This window comes from Microtus ochrogaster, linkage group LG4 (assembly GCF_000317375.1).
Source record: "Microtus ochrogaster isolate Prairie Vole_2 linkage group LG4, MicOch1.0, whole genome shotgun sequence".
In the NCBI taxonomy this organism is placed as follows: Eukaryota; Metazoa; Chordata; class Mammalia; order Rodentia; family Cricetidae; genus Microtus; species Microtus ochrogaster.
The window spans coordinates 16635824-16657408 of NC_022030.1; the positions used below are offsets into that span (position 1 = coordinate 16635824).

At 42.2% G+C, this 21585-nt stretch overlaps 1 protein-coding gene across 3 annotated transcripts in view; it reads left to right on the forward strand.

Annotated features, from left to right (window-relative positions):
• Positions 1 to 5210: 5210 nt before the first annotated feature.
• Positions 5211 to 21585, forward strand: part of Samd5 (sterile alpha motif domain containing 5) — a 59167-nt gene continuing 42792 nt past the window's right edge. Inside the window, exon 1 of one of the 3 annotated variants that reach the window (XM_026786312.1) lies at positions 5211 to 8663. In XM_026786312.1, coding sequence (XP_026642113.1) covers positions 8205 to 8663 — 459 coding nt within the window. In that variant the 5' untranslated portion in view covers positions 5211 to 8204. The remainder of the gene's footprint in view (positions 8664 to 21585) is intronic. The other 2 variants (XM_026786313.1, XM_005361012.2) reach the window with 2 other exon arrangements.

Consider the following 21585-nt stretch of genomic DNA (forward strand, 5'->3'; position numbering starts at 1 on the left):
GGGAAGTGCACATGCTCAAGAGTTGCCCTCGAGTCCTTTTTTTCTCCCTGTCTGCTTCCAGCAAATACTAAAAACACGCCGTACAGTCCACAGGCTTCTTGGCATCTTTCCTACTGTCATGCCCAGGGCCCAGTCATCCTTTCTTTCTGGGCCTATGAACTTGGCTCCTAACTGGTCTTACTACTTCAACTCTGGACCACTGGGGCTTCTACTCCATGAGGCATCCAGAGAGGTCCTGCTAAACGTTGGAGAGGCTCATACTGCACCTATGACCAGACCTCCAGGAGCTCCAACAACACACATGTAAGAAGCTCCATAATCTTCAGTGACTTGGTCCTGCCTCCCTTACTATTCCAGTCATTGACCCCTCTCCAGCCTCACCCTATTCCAGCCATAGGCTTTCCAAACACACCAGACCTGGGGCTGGTTGCTCAGCATTCTCTCCCAGCTGTTGGGTGTATTATTTTATTCCTTTCTCCACTTTGTTCACTTCATATTTTTTTTTAAATATCACTTGCAGTGTATGGTGCCTTCTGGTTTCATATCCATACCAAAGGAGAGTACAATTGGATAGAATCTAGGTTTTATTGTTGACAAGGGAAAACCTATTCCACTGTTCTGAATGGGGTGTGCATCCAGGCAGGGATCCTAGTTTGCTAACAGGTTGCTATGGACATTGTTCAGGGAGGTGTGTGTATACACAGTACATGCTATAGAAGAATCTAAGTTATCAAATACATTATTAAAAGACAGTTTTGTGCACAGCCCAAGCCAAGAGGAGTCTACAGTTATTAAAGTATTCCCTATGCTTGTCTGTTTCATTTGAAACAGGGATTATCTCAGGCAGGCAGGCATGAGCCTTTTCCTTAGTTGTTTCCTAGCGATGAAATTGTCTGTGTCTGGCATGAAGATGTTTGTCCTAATATTGGCAACTTTTACTTAGTTAACTGAAGTTTTATTAAATACAGGATCCCATAGTTGATGAATGTTGATCCATCTTACTTATCATCCGTGTTGGTAATCTTCAAATGATTGTACTTTGCTGGGTAGGGACTCATTGAGGCTCTCTTTTTACCCTTTATATTTAGACAGCGCCTCACAATTGGTCCAACGTGGTCTTGACGCTCTCTGTAGCCCAGGCAGACCTTAGACTTCTGATCCAGCCTGCTTTGACCTTCCAAGTAGCTGGGATTATAGTCTTGTGCGAGCAGGCCACACTCATTCTCTTTTTCTAACCCTGAGTTTGTGAGAACACCTCTACATCATCTCACCTTATCAAAGAGTTTGTTGCTAAACTTCTGAATTTTTGAGAACTTGATAGATAACAATAGGTTTGTTTGAATAGTTGGAACCCATGCTTCTCTATCATTGTGTTTTGAGTTTATTTATTTATTTATTTGTGGGGTTGTATATGTACATATTATCTTGGCTTATGTGTGGAAGTCAGAGGACAACTTGTCTCTCTTTGTGTCTTTTTGTCTTGTCTCTTTTCTCTCCGTCTGTCTTTCTGTCTCTGTCTCACCAGTTAAATTGATCTATTAGGGTCAGGTGGCTGGGGCAAGCTCATTAGGGCTGCCAGGGCAGACTGTTTGACCCTAACAGTTCTGATAATACCAACAGGGTAGGTCAGCCACTCATTCCTAACACACCAGTTAAAGAGAAAAGCAATAGTGAAAAGTACAGAGAGGTGATTTCATCAATGTGCTGAAATTGTGGGTGGAACAGATAAAGGGGTCGCCATTTGATTGACAGGAACTCTAGGTTTATGGAGAGGAAGAGATGTGGCAAGGAGCAAAAGAGGTTGTCATGATTAAGTAGTGCTGGTCCAAGCAGTCTGGTGATTACTGCCTCACTTCTGGTCCTGCAGAAGTTGTTATTGTTTTTGCTCGAGGGGAACAGTCTGGTTCTCAGGATCTGATCATTCTTGTTCCAGCGTGTGACCTGCTGTCATGGATAATAACCCTCAGGAGTTGTCTGTCCTGCAGGCTACTGGCCCAGTGCTTGGAAGCAGTTTCTAATATTTGTCGTAAAGATGTTTATCCATCCACCCTATTCTTAAAATCCAAGGTGGTTAAGGGGTCAAATGCAAAACCAGAGGAGGAAAACACGGTGTAGTGAGACTCCTGCCCATGTTCTTTGTTCCATATAAGAAGGAACAGAATGTTTCAGCAAAAACACAAGGTTTCTTTACCTACAAAAAGAGATCAATAGCTGCCCAGTCTTCAGGAACCGAGTCCATTTCAGGAGCCAGACGCCCTGGAATCGGAGTCATTTGTCCTGTCTCCTGCTTAGAAATAAACCCTCACCTGGAAGCAACAGTTTTCTGCTTAAGTGGAAGGATTTCATTGTTGTGATTGATTACATAATTTAACTAATTTTTCACTTGCCTAAAAGAGCTTTTATCAGTATCACATCACTTGTTAAAAGTTACATAACCTAACTTTTAAGTGCTAAGTTAGTTTTTCTTAGACTGAAAAAGAAAAGAAACGGGGAGGGGGCGGTATTCCCAAGTGTCGCTTGTGTTGCCTAGCAGAGCCCTGTACCCACTATGTTCACCATGGGAAACGCTGGGTTCATCTTAGAGGTGCATTTCAAGTAGAGACCATCTGGGGATGAGCGGAGATAATAGGACAAGCGTGTTCTTTCATGGGTTTCCTTTTATTCTCTATCGCAAATATAGTTTCTTGTTCTCCTCTTGGTGACCTCTAAGCCAAAGACTTCTAGAGCATTCTTCCCGCCCTGTGTGCCTTCCTTTAAAAGAGAAAGGCCTGTGTTGATAGCAAGCCATAATCTAATGGCACCCTGCTGGTACTCCCCGCTGCTCCTTGTCTCTCCCTTTTTCAAATATGTTGTCACACATAAATATAACGTCGAGAGCCCAAACCCATTAACAGAAACCCCCACCCAGCCTGCCCCCAATTAAGGTGCCAACCCCACACCTCACTCCCAGCCACTGAGGAACAGATTACCTGTTAAATCACTCAAGCCAATAATTCTCCTTTCTCCCTCTGGCATACGGCCGTTATAGATGCTTTCTGCTTGTGGTTTAAGCAGAGGCAAGGCATATTTAGCATTTTAAGATTAATATTATATATTCGGGGCTTTTACAAGGCTAGATACCCAGGGAACTGATGTTTAATAGATGTTAATGGAATTTAATTTTTATAGACACTAGGTATGAACATTTATCTTCTAAATAAAATAGTATGGAACCTTATGTAACATCAGGAAAATTTCAAAACAAATTATTTTTTTTTTCATCTGGCAACCCCGAATCGAGTTACTGAGCAGAAAAGCTGCTTTTTGGATATTTAGACTTTAAAACCTGAATCTAATTATCATTAATTACACTGAGAATGTCAGTGTTAACTTTGCATGTTCCATAGTTATTATCATTGCAAAATAGTTCTGAAATGGTATTTAAATAGAAACTTTCTCCGCAATCTATTTTCCCAGTGATTTTCATTTAAAGAGGAGTCGCTGCTGCAAATAAAACAAAACCTAGTTAAATCAATGAAGCAATCAAATGGAAAGAACCCAAACCTCAATATACTAAATAATAATCAGTATCGGGTTTTTTCTTTAATTTTCTTTAACGAAAAACTCTAGAAAGTAGTATTCCTCAAAAATACCTTGTAAAAACTAAAAGTACTTGAAAAGGTGTGTGGGGTAAATTATCTTGGTGTTTCAAGGCTGTGACCAGGATCATGATAGCCACTTAAGAGAAGTGTGAGAGACTTTGAACTTCAAGGTCCAATTTCAAAATCTAGTTAATAATATGTGTGTTTAGTTATGGTTTCCATTGCTGTGGCAAAACACCATGACCCAAAAGCAAGCTGGAGAGGAAAAGGTTTATTTGGCCTATACTTTTTGTCCATCATTGGAGGAAGTTAGGGCAGGAACTCAAGCAGGGTTAGAACCCGGAGGCAGGAGCTGATGCAGAGGCCATGGGAGAGTGCTGCTTACTGGCTTCTTTCACATGGGTTGGTCAGTCTGCTTTCTTATAGAACCCAGGACCACCAGCCCAGGGATGGAACCACTCACAGTGGGCTGGAGCCTCCCCTCGTTGATCACTGAGAAAAAAAACCCTTACAGCTGAGTCTCATGGAGGCATGTCCTCAACTGAGGCCCCTTCCTCTCTGATGACTGTAGCTTGTGTCAAGTTGATACAATCCACAGAGCACGGGTCTCCAGCCGCACGCCCCTGGGTGTGTCTGATCTTGGAAGCTAAGATGGGTTAGATGTGGTCAGTAATTGGATGGGAGATTACATTAAAAAACAACAACAGCAACAACAGAAAACCCTGCCAGTTAAACCTCTTCAGTTCCCATTAATGAAGAAAAAACTGGTTTTTGCTTTGGTGTCTGGAACTGTCTATTCAATAAACACTGATGAATAAATACGATTTTGACAATAACCACATAAAAAGAGATAATGTTGCACGAAGTCCTGGGCAGGGCGAAGAGAAATGGGATCCATCATGTAAGTGAACTTCAATAGGAAACCTGAGTTTTCTGGAACTCTACTTCCTCTGTGCAAATATGGATGCTGCAATTGCTATGGAATGGGCTTTTAGCTCCTGATGGCTTCTAAATCTTACAATTAGTCACTTCTTTGTGTGTGTGTGTGTGTGTGTGTGTGTGTGTGTGTGTGTGTGTATGCACGTGGTGATTTCTTGTGTGTATGTCTAAGGCCATAAGTCAGCCTCTGAAAACTTCCCAGATCACTATCAACCTTATTTTATGAGAAATGGTCTCAGTATCTCAGTGAACCCGGACCTCCCCAACCCTGGGTTCTACCTACCTCTGACTCCTCCCCCTCCCCCATGCCCCTGCACCCAGCCGAACTCTTCTTAGTTAGATGTAGAAGGATTTGGACTGAGGATCAGAACTCCATGCAGCAAGTTCCTCTGCCCACTGAACCATCACCTCCACCCCCACCCCATTCTTGTTTTGCCTTTCCATTCTGGACTCTAGCCAGGCACCTCTGTAGGAAGTCGAGGCAAGTGCATACTGTAGTAGTTATGCATTTGTGACTTCAGAAATAAGGGAAGTCTCTTAAGAGCCTTGCTATGCCAGCAGCAGAGCCATAGAAGTCCTTCCGCTTCACACAGAGACTTGAGCAAGCACGGGGAAAGTGTGCCAAAGAGGAAAACGAGACGTCAAAAGCCAGGAGATTTTATTTATGACTGATTAACAAATGATTAATTCATAAAAGCCATCCCCTCCCGAGAGGGATGCTTTATTTCCCAATTGGACAGTGCCCTGAACATAAATAAGGGACAATCCCTGCTGCCTCTGGAGGAGGAGAGGCTTCAACAAGACCGGCTTGTTCTTGTCTCTATCCTGATTTACCATATGACCTTGGGCAAGCCATTCATCTTCCTCCAATACAGTTTCCCTAATTGTAAAATGGAAATAAAAATACTCACTGGCTTGCTGAAGATTAATGAGACAAAATGAATGCCCCTAGGCTCCCTGAGGGGAAGAGTCTGTGCTTGAGAAGGCAAAGGACTATTAAGTAATGTTATTGGACTTTTCAGGCAACTTGGGAAAGAAAAACCACGGCAATAAACTCAGGAGCTCTGAGCTTCCTCTTTTAAAAAACAAGCATCAAAAATAAATAAGACACGCAGCTGTTACAACTAGCCCAACATTTCCTGCGTGTTTCTCTAGCAGCTGCTGGGGTTCTAAAAGTCCAGTAGCAGGAAGCCTGGCCCTGGGTCTCTTTCTTCATAGTTCTCCACCCCTTGGTTCTGCAGTGAACAAACAGGGAGTGAGCGTTTCAGAGATGCATTGTCTTTTTCTGTAAGATAGTGAATAATGTGATTATTTACCACATATGTTTAGTCATACATGGAGATGCTGGCATATAACAACTTCCAAACAAGTATCTGCTGATTACTTCTGTTTCCTTGTAGCAGAATTATTTTGAGCCTATTGAAATATTCCCCCCTCTGAAATTCAAAGGTTTTCATGATAAAGCATTGTGGTCATATAATGTCCGTGAGGACATTATTTGTACTTTAAGGACACTAGGAACCACAAAGCCCTCTTCTGGTGAACAAAACAGGTTTGGGACTTGGGCAACGCCTTAAAATTCCAGCACTTGTACACAAGGGGGCACTGTGAGCCTGCTTTGGCAAGGGATAGAGGGCTTGCTGTGATCTGTGTTAGACAGGGAGGGTCTGTGCTACCCACAGGATCAGGACCTTAATCCAGGCTCTGGAAAGGGCCACTCGGGTGATCTAGGGCTGGGGACAGAGCAGCTCCACAACTACCCGCGTTGTCTCTCTTCTTTCCCCAAATAAAATAACCGCAGCTATTTTTCAAGGTGAGATTCTTGGGTCTAGGAGCTTGGAAACACAGACACCCACTCCCACACATCCTATAACTGTAGAAATACAGGAGCATTTTGGGTCCAGGTCTATCAGGTATTTTCCAGGCCATAAAGATATCATCGGATTTTCAGTGTCCCTGTTCCAAGTGGGTTTAGGCTCCGCCAGTTTAGAGAAAGAGAGACATAGTCCGTTCTCCCCAACCTGAAGTCCTGCGGATAGGGACATGACCCTAAAACCACTAGTGTCCACCCATCTATGACGTGGCAAGTGACAATCACGGCCCCATTGAGATTTCTTCAGGAAGAAGATAGGAGTCAAGTGAGCTGACTCTTTACTTCTGTGAAAAGGGAGGAAATAGTTGCCACCTGCAAGGTTTCTTAAGGTTTTATCTTATCCCCCAAAAGATCAGACCCAGGGAAAGGCTGTGCAGGAGCTCGGGTCACCCGCCCCACACCTTCAAAGTTGGGACATTGGCACCAGGAGGAATCTCTGTTGATTTTGTTACTCTCATCTAGACAGAAAGTGCTAGATGCCCTAGCGTTCTTTTTAAAGCAAACTGCGTGGTGGTGTATCGATTAACAGGCGATCCTGGGGCAGGAAAGGGACAGTCTGCTGTGATCCCTGCCTCTAAGCCTGTAAACCTCACGTGTCCCTGGGCACGCAGCCGCCCACCCGGGGCAGAATGATTGTGATGAGAGGTGGAGAAAAGGCAAAAAGCAGGCAAGATTGAGGGGGGCCTGACACAACACGGTGTGTGTGTGTCAGGATGGGGGTGGGAGTAGATGGGGGGGGGGTATATGGACCAGATAGGGCCACGCTGATCAAGGAGAAAGTAAAAACCCATCCCAAACTTTCTCAGATCTGATGGTCGTGGAAGGGCAAGTCAATCAGGAGCAGGAGTGCCCCTCCTGAGGCCCACACGCGTGACTAGCTGTAGCGAGGAGGGGCCGCACGCCCATCGGGCTGGACAGTCCCCACGTTGCGCCCACCCTGCTGCCAAAACGCTGCTGCTCTGGGCACAGAAAGCAGGATCACAGAGGTAGGCACACCGTGCGACTCGAGCCTGGCAGCTGCTCCTTAGAAGAGACTTCTACGTGCATCGAGAAAGGAGAAGGAACCCTGGACTTCACAGCCTTGCTCAGCCCAGTGGGGTGGTGGGGACTTGCCCTTGGACACGCCAGCGAGAGTCACTATAAGCTTGGGAACTGAGCGAAGAGAAATCTAAGGATTCAGAGAAGTCGGATTCAACAAAAATGTCGAAAAATATCAAGGGTAGCCACCAGAGTCCGGAAGCTTAATAGCCGCCGGGTCACTGTGACCCCAGGAACGACAGTGACTGACACGCGCGCAGACCAGGCGCTCGCCCGCATCCGCGGGTCTGCCAGTCCGAGCCGCCTCCCTCGCGTGGAACGTGGGTGCTGACGCCCGCGGCGGCGGCCAGAAACGACATGCAGCGCGCAGCCCCCGGACTGTCCCGGCTGGGTAAACTCCTGGCCGGCGCGGCGCGACGGTGACCCGCGCGGGTGCGAGGGGTGTGCCCGGCCCCGCCCGCGCGCCCCTCCCCGCGGAGGCCGCGCATCCAGGGGCGGCGCGGAACCGAGCGGCTCGCCCAGCCGCCTGTGCCCGCGAGCGCCGCGCCTGCTCGGGGAATCCACTTCGCTGCTAGACGCTTCTCGCTCAAGCTCGCGCTCTCCCAGGCTGCTTCCCATGGCATTTGCTCTGAGGCCAGATCCTATCCACTAACCGAGAAACTTTTCCAGCCGTTTCTTCTCTCCCACCCCCTTCCAGGAGAGGATTAAAAGTTCCAAGAACTGGTACCGCCAGTGTCTCTTGGGTACTCGCCGGTGAGTTCCCAGTCTCAGCCATGTGCACCAACATAGTTTACGAGTGGCTGAAAGCGTTACAGCTCCCGCAGTACGCCGAGTCCTTCGTGGATAATGGCTACGATGACCTGGAAGTGTGCAAGCAGATCGGAGACCCGGACCTGGACGCCATCGGGGTACTGGCTCCAGCGCACCGCCGGCGCATCCTGGAGGCTGTGCGCCGGTTGCGGGAGCAGGATGCGGCCGCCGCCGGCCTCTACTTCACGCTGGAACCTCAGCCGGTACCACCAGCACCGCAGGTGGAAGCGGTGCCACCAGGCCGCCGGGGGGAGTCATGTGGCGGCTCTGCCCAGGGCACTCGCGGGGACCCCCGTGGCCAGACGAGCGCTCCCCGCAGCAGGGAGCTGGTGAGCTACCCCAAGCTGAAGCTGAAGATCATGATCCGGGATAAGCTGGTCCGCGATGGTATCCACCTGAGCAAGCCCCCATACTCGCGCAAGGTAAGAAGGCGCCCATTGGGCAGCCTTGGGGACGCGGCAGGTGGGGACCAGGCCTGGCGCTTCTCCAGCAACTCGGCAGTTGTCTTGGTGACAATTGAGAAGCCAGGGTATTTGGGGTGTCTGGGACTCTCTTCTGTTTTCTACCTTATCTGTGTATTCTTTCTGTGCTGGCGTCACTAATAGCCACTCCATGAGTGTCTATATCTAGACAATTCTTAACTTGACATATGGCACTTTATGGTATATGAGCTTGATTGTCAGGTTCGGGGCAATGGGTACTTGCTTTTGGTGACCCCGGGAAAATCTGAATGCCTCTAGTAGTGTTTGGGTTTGAAGAATACCAAAAGGTTGGGTTACATCTGCCTTATTTTCAACCTTCTGTTTTCTTTTTCTTTACTTTTTCTGAGTTTTGAGAAACTTCAAGAGAAGTAGGTGGCTATTCCCAAGGGAGGAGGGAAATTCAGGTCCTGCTCATCTCTGTTGGTTCTGAGAAGTGTGCCATTAACAAAGAACCTAAGGGGGGGGATGGGGAGAGTGGTAAACACAAAACAGGTGCCCATTCGCATGAGACAGGTTTCCTAAGCGTATTCTGGGATAGTGGAATGCTGAACAAATAGGGTTATTAGACCTCAGAGTATGCTTTTGGGATCTGTGGTTATTGATCCAAAAGAAAGGAAGGTAGATCCTTCTAGAAAGTCCGAGTGGACCTGTTTGGGAAAGGACAGAAGGAAGTTGCATTTTAGCTCCCAGAAAGAAATTTTCACAGGTGAGACCAGGCTACAAGTTCTCACAGTTGTCCTGTGAGACACGACAACACGAAGGAGTGGGGTTTGAACAAGTACCAGAAAGTGCATTTTCACAGCGGAGTGCTGTCTGTAGCTCCAAGTGCTTTGGCTTAGTTAAGTATGTCTGTTTGGTGGCAGAGATGCTGGGTTATTCATCGGAAAATGAACATCTCAGGCTGAAAGAAAGGGCCTGGAGAAGCCCAGTTAAAGAGCCCTGGCAAGAACAGGCAGCTGGCCAGGATTGCTACTGCAGCACAGCAAGGGAAAATACCTGTGGGTGGCCCCAGCTCCAGAGGTGCTCTGTAGCCTCAAGGGAAGGTGATAATGCCTAATGGAAGCAAGTTCAAGGGTCGGTGCTTGCGAAAGTAGGTACAGTAAAAAGGAAATGAAGGTTTATTATCATCCACCTGTTATCTTGAAGGTAGGGGAGGCCTCTGAGATCACCTGCCTGATAGCATACATTGCTTTTGTAAGGATAACAAGGAAGGCTTGTCTCAAACACGTGTCCCAGCCACCTGCTCTGCTGGTCCCATTGATGGGGATCAGAAATGGAGAGGGACAATCACGTGTTGCATTGGTGGCTAGCCTTATGGGATGCCCAGTGTGGCGAGAAGGATCACGGTGAGCAGAACACACTATTAGTCCAGGATTAAAGGAGCAGGAGCCCAGCTCAATGATTGTTCCTAATATCCCAGGAGGTAAAGTGAGGTTGCACCAAGAGGCAAGCTAGGGCTGGTTTGGTCTTCAGGACAACTTCAGTGAGATGTGGCCGGGAGGATGGGAGTCATGGGATGGGGGTAAGAGTGGATGGTGTAAAGTACTGCGTTTTGGTTCCGTTCTCATAAAGCACAGGATAACAAGCCTAAACATCGCATTTACAAGCTGGAAAGCATTTGAAGGACAGATGCAATGTTTAAGCAGATGCTTTGAGCTATGACTCCTGCTTACAGCATTAAGTAACAAGGCAATGGGTTTCCCTTTCTTTTGGCAGGATCTCTTGTAGCTTAGGAACTCACTGTATAACTGAGGCTGGTCTTGAACTCCATCCCCTCCTGCCTCTGTCTCTTGAGTGCTGGAATCACAGGAGTGACTGTCACCCCTAATGACAGTACATTTTTGTAAGTCAGATTTGTATGACAAGAATTCAGCTTGCTGCCCGGGCTGTGGTGGCACACGCCTTTAATCCCAACACTTGGAAGGCAGAGGCAGACGGATCTGTGAGGTCTGAGTTTGAGGCTAGCCTGATCAACAGAGTGAGTTCCAGGACAACCATTACTAAACAGAGAAACCCTGTCTATGATTTTAGGCCTGCACCTTCGCGCATCACTTCCAAGTTTACTTCTACCTTTCTCTCCCACAACAGTGATATTTAATGATAAAACTTGTCCACTTTCACTTTCTAGTTTTTGTTTTGTTTTTCAAGACAAACTTTCTCTGTGTAGTCCTGACTATCCTGGAACTAGCTCTGTAGACCAGCCTGGCCTCCAATTTACAGAGATACACCTGGCTCTATCTTGAATTAGAAGCTTGTGCCACCACCACCCGGCCACTTTTGCTTTCTGTATGTTCCTTCTTTAATTGACGGGAAGAATCAAATGAGGGCAGAAATGTTCTCATTACCTCCCTCAAAAAGCTCTTTCTGGGGACCAAAAGAATGGAGCTGGAAAACTTTTTTGTAAGAAAGAAAAACACACATAGACATGGGAATCAAAGCATAATTGATACATATTAAACTAAACATACAATCATGAAGTAGCAAATCATATTGCTCATTTGGAATTTGCTGTTTATATGTGATGGCCTCTTAAGTTCTAGATTTTCAGTTGTGTGGGAATTTGTTTTCTGATGCAGTTCTTTCTCCCACGAACAGTGCTGGGACTTTTCCTTTAAAATGTGATCACATTGTAGTTCTGATTTTTATGATTTCCTCGGCTCTGTCATGGTCATGATCAGAATGTGCACTGTTCATTTTATTGCTTTGGAACTCAATTTGATAGAGCAGGCTTTCTCTACCTGGTAGCCATTAGCATGGTCCAACCTTGGGACTTTGTACTGCAATGAGAATACTGTGTGACATGGAGGTGATCATGCCAAGAATGGTCACAGTAGAGATGACAAACCTCTTGCAAAGAAGGCTGAATTGGGTAATTTTTTTCAAGAACGACCTGAAGGGATTGTAGAATTTGCATCAGTAAAACAGTCCAGATTTCCTCATCAGTGAACTTAACTTTAAAAACAAACAAACAAAAAAACAAAAAACAAAACAAAACAAAAAACCCTTTCCTAGGGTTTTCTTTATATTGGAAAACCAAGAGCTTGGGAAGACCGAGCTTCAAGTCAAGAGCACAAAGGACCCCATGCTGCTCCTTTTGTTTTGTTTTTTGTTTGTTTGTTTTTGGGTAGACATAGCTGTGATTTCTACCTCCGTGATGAGATGTACTTATATGCACACACACACAAACATAAATGCATATAATTTATATATATATATATATATAGTGTGTATAACTTTTATGTGACTGAGTTTTCCCATTGCATACCTTCTTTAGGCTATAGCTTACTGTGGTTGGCCGGACTCAGGCAGGTATCCTACCCTCAGATTTGTGAGGCCTAACAGGGAACAAATAGATAAAATCCAAAATTGTGATTCTATGTGTGGCATTGCCTTGCTGGGAAGCATAGGATACCACGAACAGGTGCATCCTTATTACAAAGAACTGAGAACATGGGGACATGTTAGCAGAGAAGTCAGAGGAAGTAGAATTCTAGAAACTACTAGAACTCACTAGGAAGCCATGATATTTCAAGGTAGAGGAACTGTTCAAGAGGTCACATTGTGGCCAAGATGGACGTTAATAGGGTGAATTTATAGAGTTCTTTAAAATTTTAATTTATTTATCATTATTATCGCTCTGTGTGTGATTTGTGTGTATGGGGGGGGTTGTATGAATGGTTGCACCCGCGTAAAGACATCTTTGTGGAGTTGATTCTCCTCTTCAGTCTTTCTTTGGGTTTGAGTTTAGGTCAGGTTTGTTCAGTGAGCTCTTATTCTGCTTAGCCATCTTATTCTGGACAGCCTTCCGGAGTTCTTCTCTGGAAAATGTTTCCTTGTTTCTCTACCAGTGGAAAGCTATTTGAAATGAAATAGCTTTAATTAATAATGTTGTAGGAATGTTAGCAGTCATTCACACAATTAGTATAAATTAAATTAACTCCGCAGTAATAAGGTTGTGAGGGATACTCAGAGGAGGTAGTCCAAGATGAAGAAATTTGGAGAGACGATGTTCCTACAAAAACTTCTCTGCATGGAGGGCACAGAGCATTAGAAAGGAAGAGATTCTGGCAAAGACATGCTGTGTCCTTTGGAATTTTGCCTGGGGTCTTGGCAGAAGACAGCATGACAATAAATATTATTCCTCCCAAGAATTCTTTCTGCCTCTGTGACATTACCAAGACAGATTGGAAGCTGATGAGCTTCAGTTTTTCCAGTTCAACCAATATCCTCAAGTCTAGATCCTTCTAGGCTTTTTTGGTTTTGGTCCAATTGGAACACTGGAAAGAAGAAATGAGAGGACACAAGAGCTGATGCTTTTTTCATGGTCTCAACAATTTACATACAGCATAGAGAAGGACATCCCACATCACCTCCCCTTTTCTGTCTAGATAAAAAGGACGGTTTTAACTTTAACATAGTAAAATTACATATAACAAAACAGCAGTTATCAAGCAACAATTTTAGTTACATTATTTAGTCCATTTACATTTCACAATTAAGGAAAATACTCTATCATCTATCCTATCTTTGTGAGTCTTAGGTTTTATATCTAATTTATTTTTATCGTAGTTAAAGAAAACTGTAACTATTACTATCTATTCTTCAACTCCATCAAAGACTCCAGAAAGATATAATACTACCTATGTTAACAGGAAGTGCATTGTAAGCAACTTTCAAAACTCTAGAATTGACAGGGACATCTTGCTGCCAAGACATCAACGCCTTGTAACATTGCGGCATCTGTCTTCAACCTACAGGCCCATAATATCCAGAAGACTTTTCCATGAAGCAGGAAATTTCAAAGACAGTTCCACCTATATTGGCAGTTTGTCAGTCACTTTCTTCTGTGTCCTCCAGAATGTCTGGCAGACTCTTTCATAAAACAGGAACCCTAAAGGACCATCTCCCCTTTAGACAAGTTCAGCAGTCATCTCTCTGTGGGTACTGCATGTCCAGTGAAGCAGTCTAGGCAAGAACAGTTTCTTGCCCAAATGGGTAACAAACTCAATAAGGAGCCCTTTAGATGCCCATCATCCTCTTGAAGTAGATTGGTGCTGCCAGGACAGGAGCAGATGTGTCTCATTGTCATGAAAAGTCATAAGTTTTTAAATATTTTAAATGCCATATTCTGTTAGTGTTTGAAATGTTTGAAGAATAACTATGTATCTGAAATATATCTCTGTACATCTAGAAAACCTAACTAATATGACTACAAGCTTGACTGTTATAATGACTATTAACCTGTATTTCTTAATTATACATTTTATTTTTAAATGAGTTGCACAAAAACAGTACCTTAATCAAGAGCAGAAATATACATATAACAAAACTGACCTAAACATTTTATCAATAGACCAAGATTCATACCAATGCAAAGTATTCATATCTATAGCATAACCCCTTTAATTGTAAACAAACATTTATAAGCAATATTTGGGAAATTGGTGTAGTTCTCTCCAAATTGCTTCCTGCTTTTTATTGGGCAAAGTAATTTTAGGGTTTTAGAGAAACCTTTCAGGGGATCTTGTTCCATCAAAGCACATTAGACTGGAAAGAATCCACAGGTTTTCATCCTCTGTGGAAGCAAAAGCAGAACCTCTTTTCCAAAAACAACATATCGTTAGACCAAAATTTTGAAGTCAAGATACCTTTAAAATATATACGTATGTTGGTTTAGTTTAGCAGCCTGTACAATACACACACACACACACACCTTCAGGGAATCTAGAAACAAACACAAAGAATGCACTCAAAGTCTTGGAAACATAGTTGAAAAACCATGGAATTTGAGCTGTCAGGTAAAAGAGATGTTAAATTTTCTACTCCATCTTGAACAGTTCCTTGCTCATACTGAGTTTTCAGGTACCACCATCATAGATCTCTAATTGGTTTCTCACCTCAGGAACTTAATACTGTTCATGCCTTGGAGAGATGACACTACTGCTTTTGAAAATGGTTAAGTTTAGTGATATTTGTTAAAGGAACACATCACATATATAATTTAGAGTTGTGCAAACAGGGAGATTAAATCATAAGATTTAAATTATTCTTAACTTTTAGAAAGAATGTTCTGTAGCTCAAGTCAGCCTAGAATTCAGTGAAAACCTGCCTGCTTCTACATCTTCAGTGCTGGGATTACAGACGTGAACCATTAAATCTGGCTAGAGATGATATACATGTAAAGTCAGGCAGGAAAGGTGCCCTGCTAGTGTTGCTAGCTAAAAGCAAAAGGCTTCTGGTGAGTTGTATTAACAGGTGTTCTGAAAAAGCATTTGGTAGATAGAGAGTCTGGCTTATAATAGTGCTTGGCTAGGTTATCCCCAGTTTCTTTGGTACCCCAAATCCATACATATGCTATGTAATACACACAGAGCTATATGCAATGGAATGCAGACATTCTATATGTACAAGGGCCTCCTGACACCAATGGTAGGGGAAGTTTGGTAATACCCATTTAATAATAATAAACCCATAGTAGATGTTTCATGCAAATGATGTCAAATCAATTCTATGTGATGAAGATTATGATAATGGAAATTATTTCTTAAAAATAAAACTCTTTCAAAATTGGTTTGTGATCTCTAAAATATTCACTTAGACAATTTTTAGTTTGCTGATATTTGAAGCATTTCTTGAACTCCATGCATACCAAGATGTTCTTGGATGGTAGTCTTCCATGGTGGGAAGTTCTTATTCTTCTCTGGTAGATGTGATTTGGGGTAAACAACTATATAATTGAAACAAAATCAGGCAATTAAGAGGAGTGATGTTTAATAAATGTGAGATGGAAAGATAATCTGTCAACAAAATAATGTAATTTTATTGTTATGTATAGAGTGGGTTTTATGATGCATGACATTTATATGCTTCTTGTATTTTTACAACAATAAGGAACATGACCTTAGTGTGGGTTCATGTTTGCGAACGTGGAAATTTCCCCGAAGGATTCATAACCTACAAAATCAGGTCCACTGTATTTTCAAATGACAAAGCACCAGTACTGATCCCTGCCAATAGGTAAGTATGATAAAGGTGTCTGTGGTGCATTGGGGAGAACTTAGGTAGACTACAGGGACATCCACTAACTGTGTTTTACCCAATACTTTACTCAGCATTCAGATGGTTCCATGGTATCCTTAGGGCTTGGCATTTGCCTCTCCTTCTGTTCTTGCAAATCCCTTCCTAATGCTTACAAGTCAAGTCTTCACAGTTTTCAATGCATTCCTTCACTTGAGTGGGAAAAAAAGATACCAAAACAGGTACATAATCAGAGGTGCCCTGTGACACAATGAGACTCGTGTCTGTTCTTGCGTGGTAAGGCATGCTGTGAAGTGAATTTTTCTGAAGGTCTGTCCCATGCTGAAGGTTAGGGCTGGCTCTTAATATAGTCAAATGCTATCCCAGGGTACTTGGAAGAAAATTTTCTGAGGTGGAGGAAAATGCACTAGAAACTGTGATGCTCAATGCTTTCAGAGCTCAGAACCTGGATAAAGTTTGAAGCAAGGTGTATTCCTTGACTGAGGCAGACGTCTTACCACCACTTCTAGAGCTGAGGTGAAATGATTTTTATCAGGCCTTCCCTAAGTTTTATGAAATAATGCTATTTGAATTGATTTCTGATTTGGGTTGGGGAGAACTAGAAGAGGGAAAAAGACGATATTTGCTTTCAGTCAATATAAAAACTATTAAAGACCAATGACTGTGGATCATGCCAAGAGGCATTAAGCATAGAATTTGTCTTCCATAAAGACTAAGTGACATCTTATAGTTTAAAGAGATCTCATTACCACTTCTAATTGAAATAAATGGTCCAAGAATCTCTAAAAAGCTTGCTGTTAAATTTCCATAATGTTACAAATATAAACAAAATAAGATTTACTTCATATGGATCAGGTTAGAAAGATAAGAAAAATAATTATTATGTATTCTCTACTAGCCAAACTCATAATGAACAGATGTGACAAATTCTAAGATTTTTTTTTACTCTATGAACACAGTAGGCTAAAGATAAACCTACCATGCTTGACATCCAGCACATCATCATTCAATATCTCATCTCTATTTGACAAATTATTTTAAGTAAGAGTCATACAATAATTCACTATTATTATTTTATTCGTTCCTTACTTTTAAAGCACTGAATAATTAAAATGAGGTAATTTTAAATTGTTCAAATTTAATAGAAATGTGTCATCTATTGAATAGAATTATTGCTTAGATATTTTACCCTGCACTTTGTATTTCATTTTACTCTTTAAAAATCTTAATACATAAACTCCAAGTGGTCACAGAAGAATAACAGAATTGAAGTAACCCACATGTTATTGTTTTGGTTTCATAAATCATGATACTACTGTTATTTGCTTCAGATCGACCACTTCTCTTGGGACTATGCGGTGCTCTGATGCAGGTGTGACATGCTAAGTTTACTCTCTTGAAAGCACTCTTGGAGCTACATCTGCAGGTGTGGGAGTGTCTTCTTTACCATCCCTGTAGACCACAACATTTATCAATGACAGTGGGTAAGAGATGTAAATTTGAAGTTTATACAGACCTCTCGAGTTCAGCATACATTCCCCCAGCCCTGCCCAGAAGAACTATCTTATCACTGATATTGTTGAAAGTGATTGATACGGTTGATGCTTTTCTGTATAGGTGTATACGTGTATAAGTGTGGTATCCATGATGTATGATGTAAATATACATGTATGTCTATGAAAGCCAGAGGAGGACATGGATGTCCTAATCTACCTCGCTCTCTATTTTACTCCTTTACTGAACCCAGAGCTCGTCTGGTGGCAAACACTTGCCAGTGACCCTCCTGTTTCTGTCCTCCCCAGTGCTGGGGTTACAGGCATGGCAGGCCATGCTTGGCTTTTTTCCATGAGTGCTAGAAATCTAGACTCATTCTTGTGCATCAAGTGCTATTACCCACTAAACCACCTCTCAGTTCCCATAGGGCATACTCTTGATAAGAAGTCATTTTGTAGATCTCTGTGTCTGCTTGAATGAAGATTATATAATGACAATTAGGGTAGTCACCAATCTGATTACAGGGGAAGGCCAGTTCAGGCACTCTCCCCACTATTGCTAGGGTCTTAGCTGGCATCATCCTTGTTGATTCCTGGAAGGTTTTCTGACACTCGGTTTCTCCCTAACCTTACAATGGTCCCTTCTATCAAGACAGCTATTTCATTACTCTCCCACTCTGCCCTGCTCCCAACATCTGGTCCCTCATGATCCCTTCTGTTCCCATCCCCCATCCCATGCCCCTACCCTCTCCACCCCTAGTTTACCCAGAAGATCTCATCTATTTCCTGACCAAACTCCGGGAGACCAGTGGAAGAGAAGGAGGAGGGATTATATGAGCAAGGGGGGCATAAGGGGCAGATCATGATCATGATGCGGAAACCCACAGAGACAGCTGACCCGGCTCATGGAAGGGAGCTTCTGGGACAGCTAGGGAGCCTGCATGGCATCAACCTAGGCCCTTTACATGTGAATGACAGTTGGGTAGCTTGGTATATTTGTGGGGCCCCTAGCAGTGGTACCAGAACCCGTCCCTGGAGGATGAGCTAGCTTTTTAGAACCTATTCCCTATGGTGGGATGTCTCACCCAGCCTTAATGCTGAGGGGGAGAGGGGAGCTTTGTCCTGTCTCAACTTGATATGCCATGCTTTGTTGACTCCCATGGGAGTCCTTACCCTTTCTAAATGGAGATAGAGGAGTGGATGGGAGGGGGGCATGGAATGGAAGTGGGGGAGAGGAGGGAGGGAAAATTGTGGTTGGTATGTAAAATAAATTAAAAATTTTAATTTAAAAAAGAAGTCATTTTGTTCTTAATGACTCCTACAGGCAACAACTTTCCTGTTAGAGTAAAAAATAAAATCCTGATGGTTTTAGGAGAATTATCTCTTTATGAAACCATGCCTAAATCCATCTCAAAGACAAGCAATATGAACTCAATGATATAATGCATATGAAGCTACTTTGTAAATATTAATGAACTTTTCAGATTTAAGGTGTTCTTGTTGGCAATGTAAATCATATTCTGCTGATATGAATTTGTTTTTAAATGTTGAAGAGTAGGACCACTGCCCTGAAGAAGTTTGGAGAACAATGAGGTGGATTAAGAGAAATTTTAAATAGCCTATGTTGAAATTTCTAGCATGACACTGCTTGAAAATTTTTAGATTTCATGTTTAAAGTCATATATGTGTAAAAATACCAGGTCTAGATAGATACACCAAGCTGGGCCTGTGTCAGCAATTACCATTTGCAAATGGACTTTTCTCAGCCTTGTGAAGGTACAGTTGACAAAACCAAACATATTTATAGTGTTGTACAGTGTGATATTTTTATATATGAGTTCATTGTGAAATTATTCAATCAGCCATTAGTTTATTCATCACCTCACATATTTATCATATTGTCTTTGTGATAAAAACATTGAAGGTCTAATCTCCTAGCAATTATTACATGTACAAAACATCAATATTAACTCTAATCACTGTACTGCATAATGGATCTCCACAATCTATCCTAATTGGAACTTCATACGTTTTAACCAATATGTTCCCAATTACACCCCACTTCAAAAGTGATTTTAATAGTGAGTCACGCTATGTCTCATCAGTCTTGCTTGGCTTCAGCATTCCCTCGTTGGGCTGACACCTACATGTATTGTTACTGATTTTTATAATCTCTGTTATTTGAAAATGTCACTTTAAGAAATGGCATTTTCTCACCCTCCACACTGCATTTCTTTAGTTTCAGATAATACCCCTCTGTGCTTGTGGTTTTCTTAAAATTACAGCTGTGTTTTTCCTATTCTTGGCACTTTTTCCCTCCTGTTCCTTGCCCTCTTCTGTTTATTTTGCCGATGCTTTCTACATATTAAGGACATTAATCATGTTTTAATAGAGGTTGCAAAGATTTTTCCAAATGTAAGAATGTGTTTAGTTTAAAATTTTATGGATTTTTTGTATGTCCATTAACATAAGATTCTTTATCAGTAATCTTTAAACTATTCTAAGCTGGAGGGATACAGGTGACAGGTATTCAAGTAGAATGGAGTTGGGCTTTTATTTATTATTTATTTGGAGAAGTGGTTTCATCTCACTGAACCTCATTCATAAACTGGTTATAATCTCACCCATTTCTGAAGCTCCTGTGATGAATGAATGAGATACTATGTGAAAAGCACCTCATGTAATACCTAGCAGAGTGGTCATTCATAAACATCTAGCCAGTAGTCTGATATTATACTAATGACTGTAAATTATTCTTAATCTGAAGGTTATGTCTTCAGTAATTTATCTCTTTGCCATTCTGTTGAGAAAAGGTCATCCCTTCATAGTTTGAATTAATGTTAAAAAAATTTAAAAATAACTAACAAGAACAACAGCTGGTTGAATATGATGCCCCATGATGTAATCCAGCTCTCAGGAGGCTTACAAGAGGAGGCTGTAAATTCAAGCCCAACCCGGACTGCACAGTGAGTTCCAAGCTAGCCTCAGATACATGGCAAGACCCAGTCTACTGAAAGTACCCACCTGTAATCCAGCTACTTGGGCATTGGATGCAGAAGGATCAGGAGTTCAAACCCAGTCTAGCTACAACAGTGTTCTAGGCCATCTGGGTACATGAGACTCTGTCTTAAACAAAACAAACACATAATAAAAAAAAAAACAACAGAGTAACAGTCCCCAAAACCCAAACCAAATCTAACCAAACAAGCAAGAACTTTTTGGCCCTGTTATAACTATTGAAAATACTATCTTACTTGAATCTTCATTTGCCTTGTATACTTTCCTTTATAGAGTAAAGAGACCCTATCTTGATTTTTGTGACTGTTTGTATCCTTACAGAACCCCTGTTCAAGTCCATTGTCAGTTAATATGCATATAAATATCTTTCTTGGTTTCCTTTAAAAAATTAATTGTTAATTTGTCTAAATTTTATTTTGGTACATGATATGATATAATATGCTAATACTATTCATAATTTTGTTAGACTCATCATTGTCTACCCTATTTGCTGAAATTGCATTTCTTGTTTCTTTTTTTAGTGTTATTGCCTTGGGCTCAGTTTATAAAACAGGGTTAAATACTTATGACAAATTTTAATGTAAAATTGTAAGGATTTTTGTTTCAACTCTTGTTTCATCCACTCAGAGTGTAGGCCTTCATGGTGTTAAGAAAGCATCCTTCTTTTTCTAACTTGGAAATAGTTTCTATTAGGAACAGATATCAAATGTCATTAAACATGTTTTTGACAACTTAAAAATAGTTAAGTTTTTAAGCTAACAAGATGGATCCATGGGTAGTGACTCATGTTGCCAAGAATGACAACCTAACTTTGATCCCTGGGATCCCCCTGGTGGAAAAAGACAACTGATTCCTTCATTTTGTCCCTTGATCCTTTTAGTGTGCCATGGTGAATATGTATTGATGCTTGCACACACACACAAATCATAAATGTATGAAATTAAAAATAGATAACCTTTTTCTTATTGAGCTCCATGTTGAGAGAGTATTGACCTAACACACTTCCCAATATGGAAGCATTCTTACACAACTTGATGAGTATTGTCTTTTGAAGTAAACTGGTTATGAAATAATGAATTAATAAGAATCTTGTTACAGGCGGTGGTGGCACATGCTTTTAATCCTAGCACTCAGGAGGCAGAGGCAGGTGGATCTCTGTGAGTTCCAGGCCAGCCTGGTCTACAAGAGCTAGTTCCAGGACAGGCTCCAAAGCTCCAGAGAAACCCTGTCTCGAAAAACAAAACAAAACAAAAAAGAATCTTGTTATCCAATCCTTATCATATTTTCTCTATTGTGTCTTTTCATGAGTAATT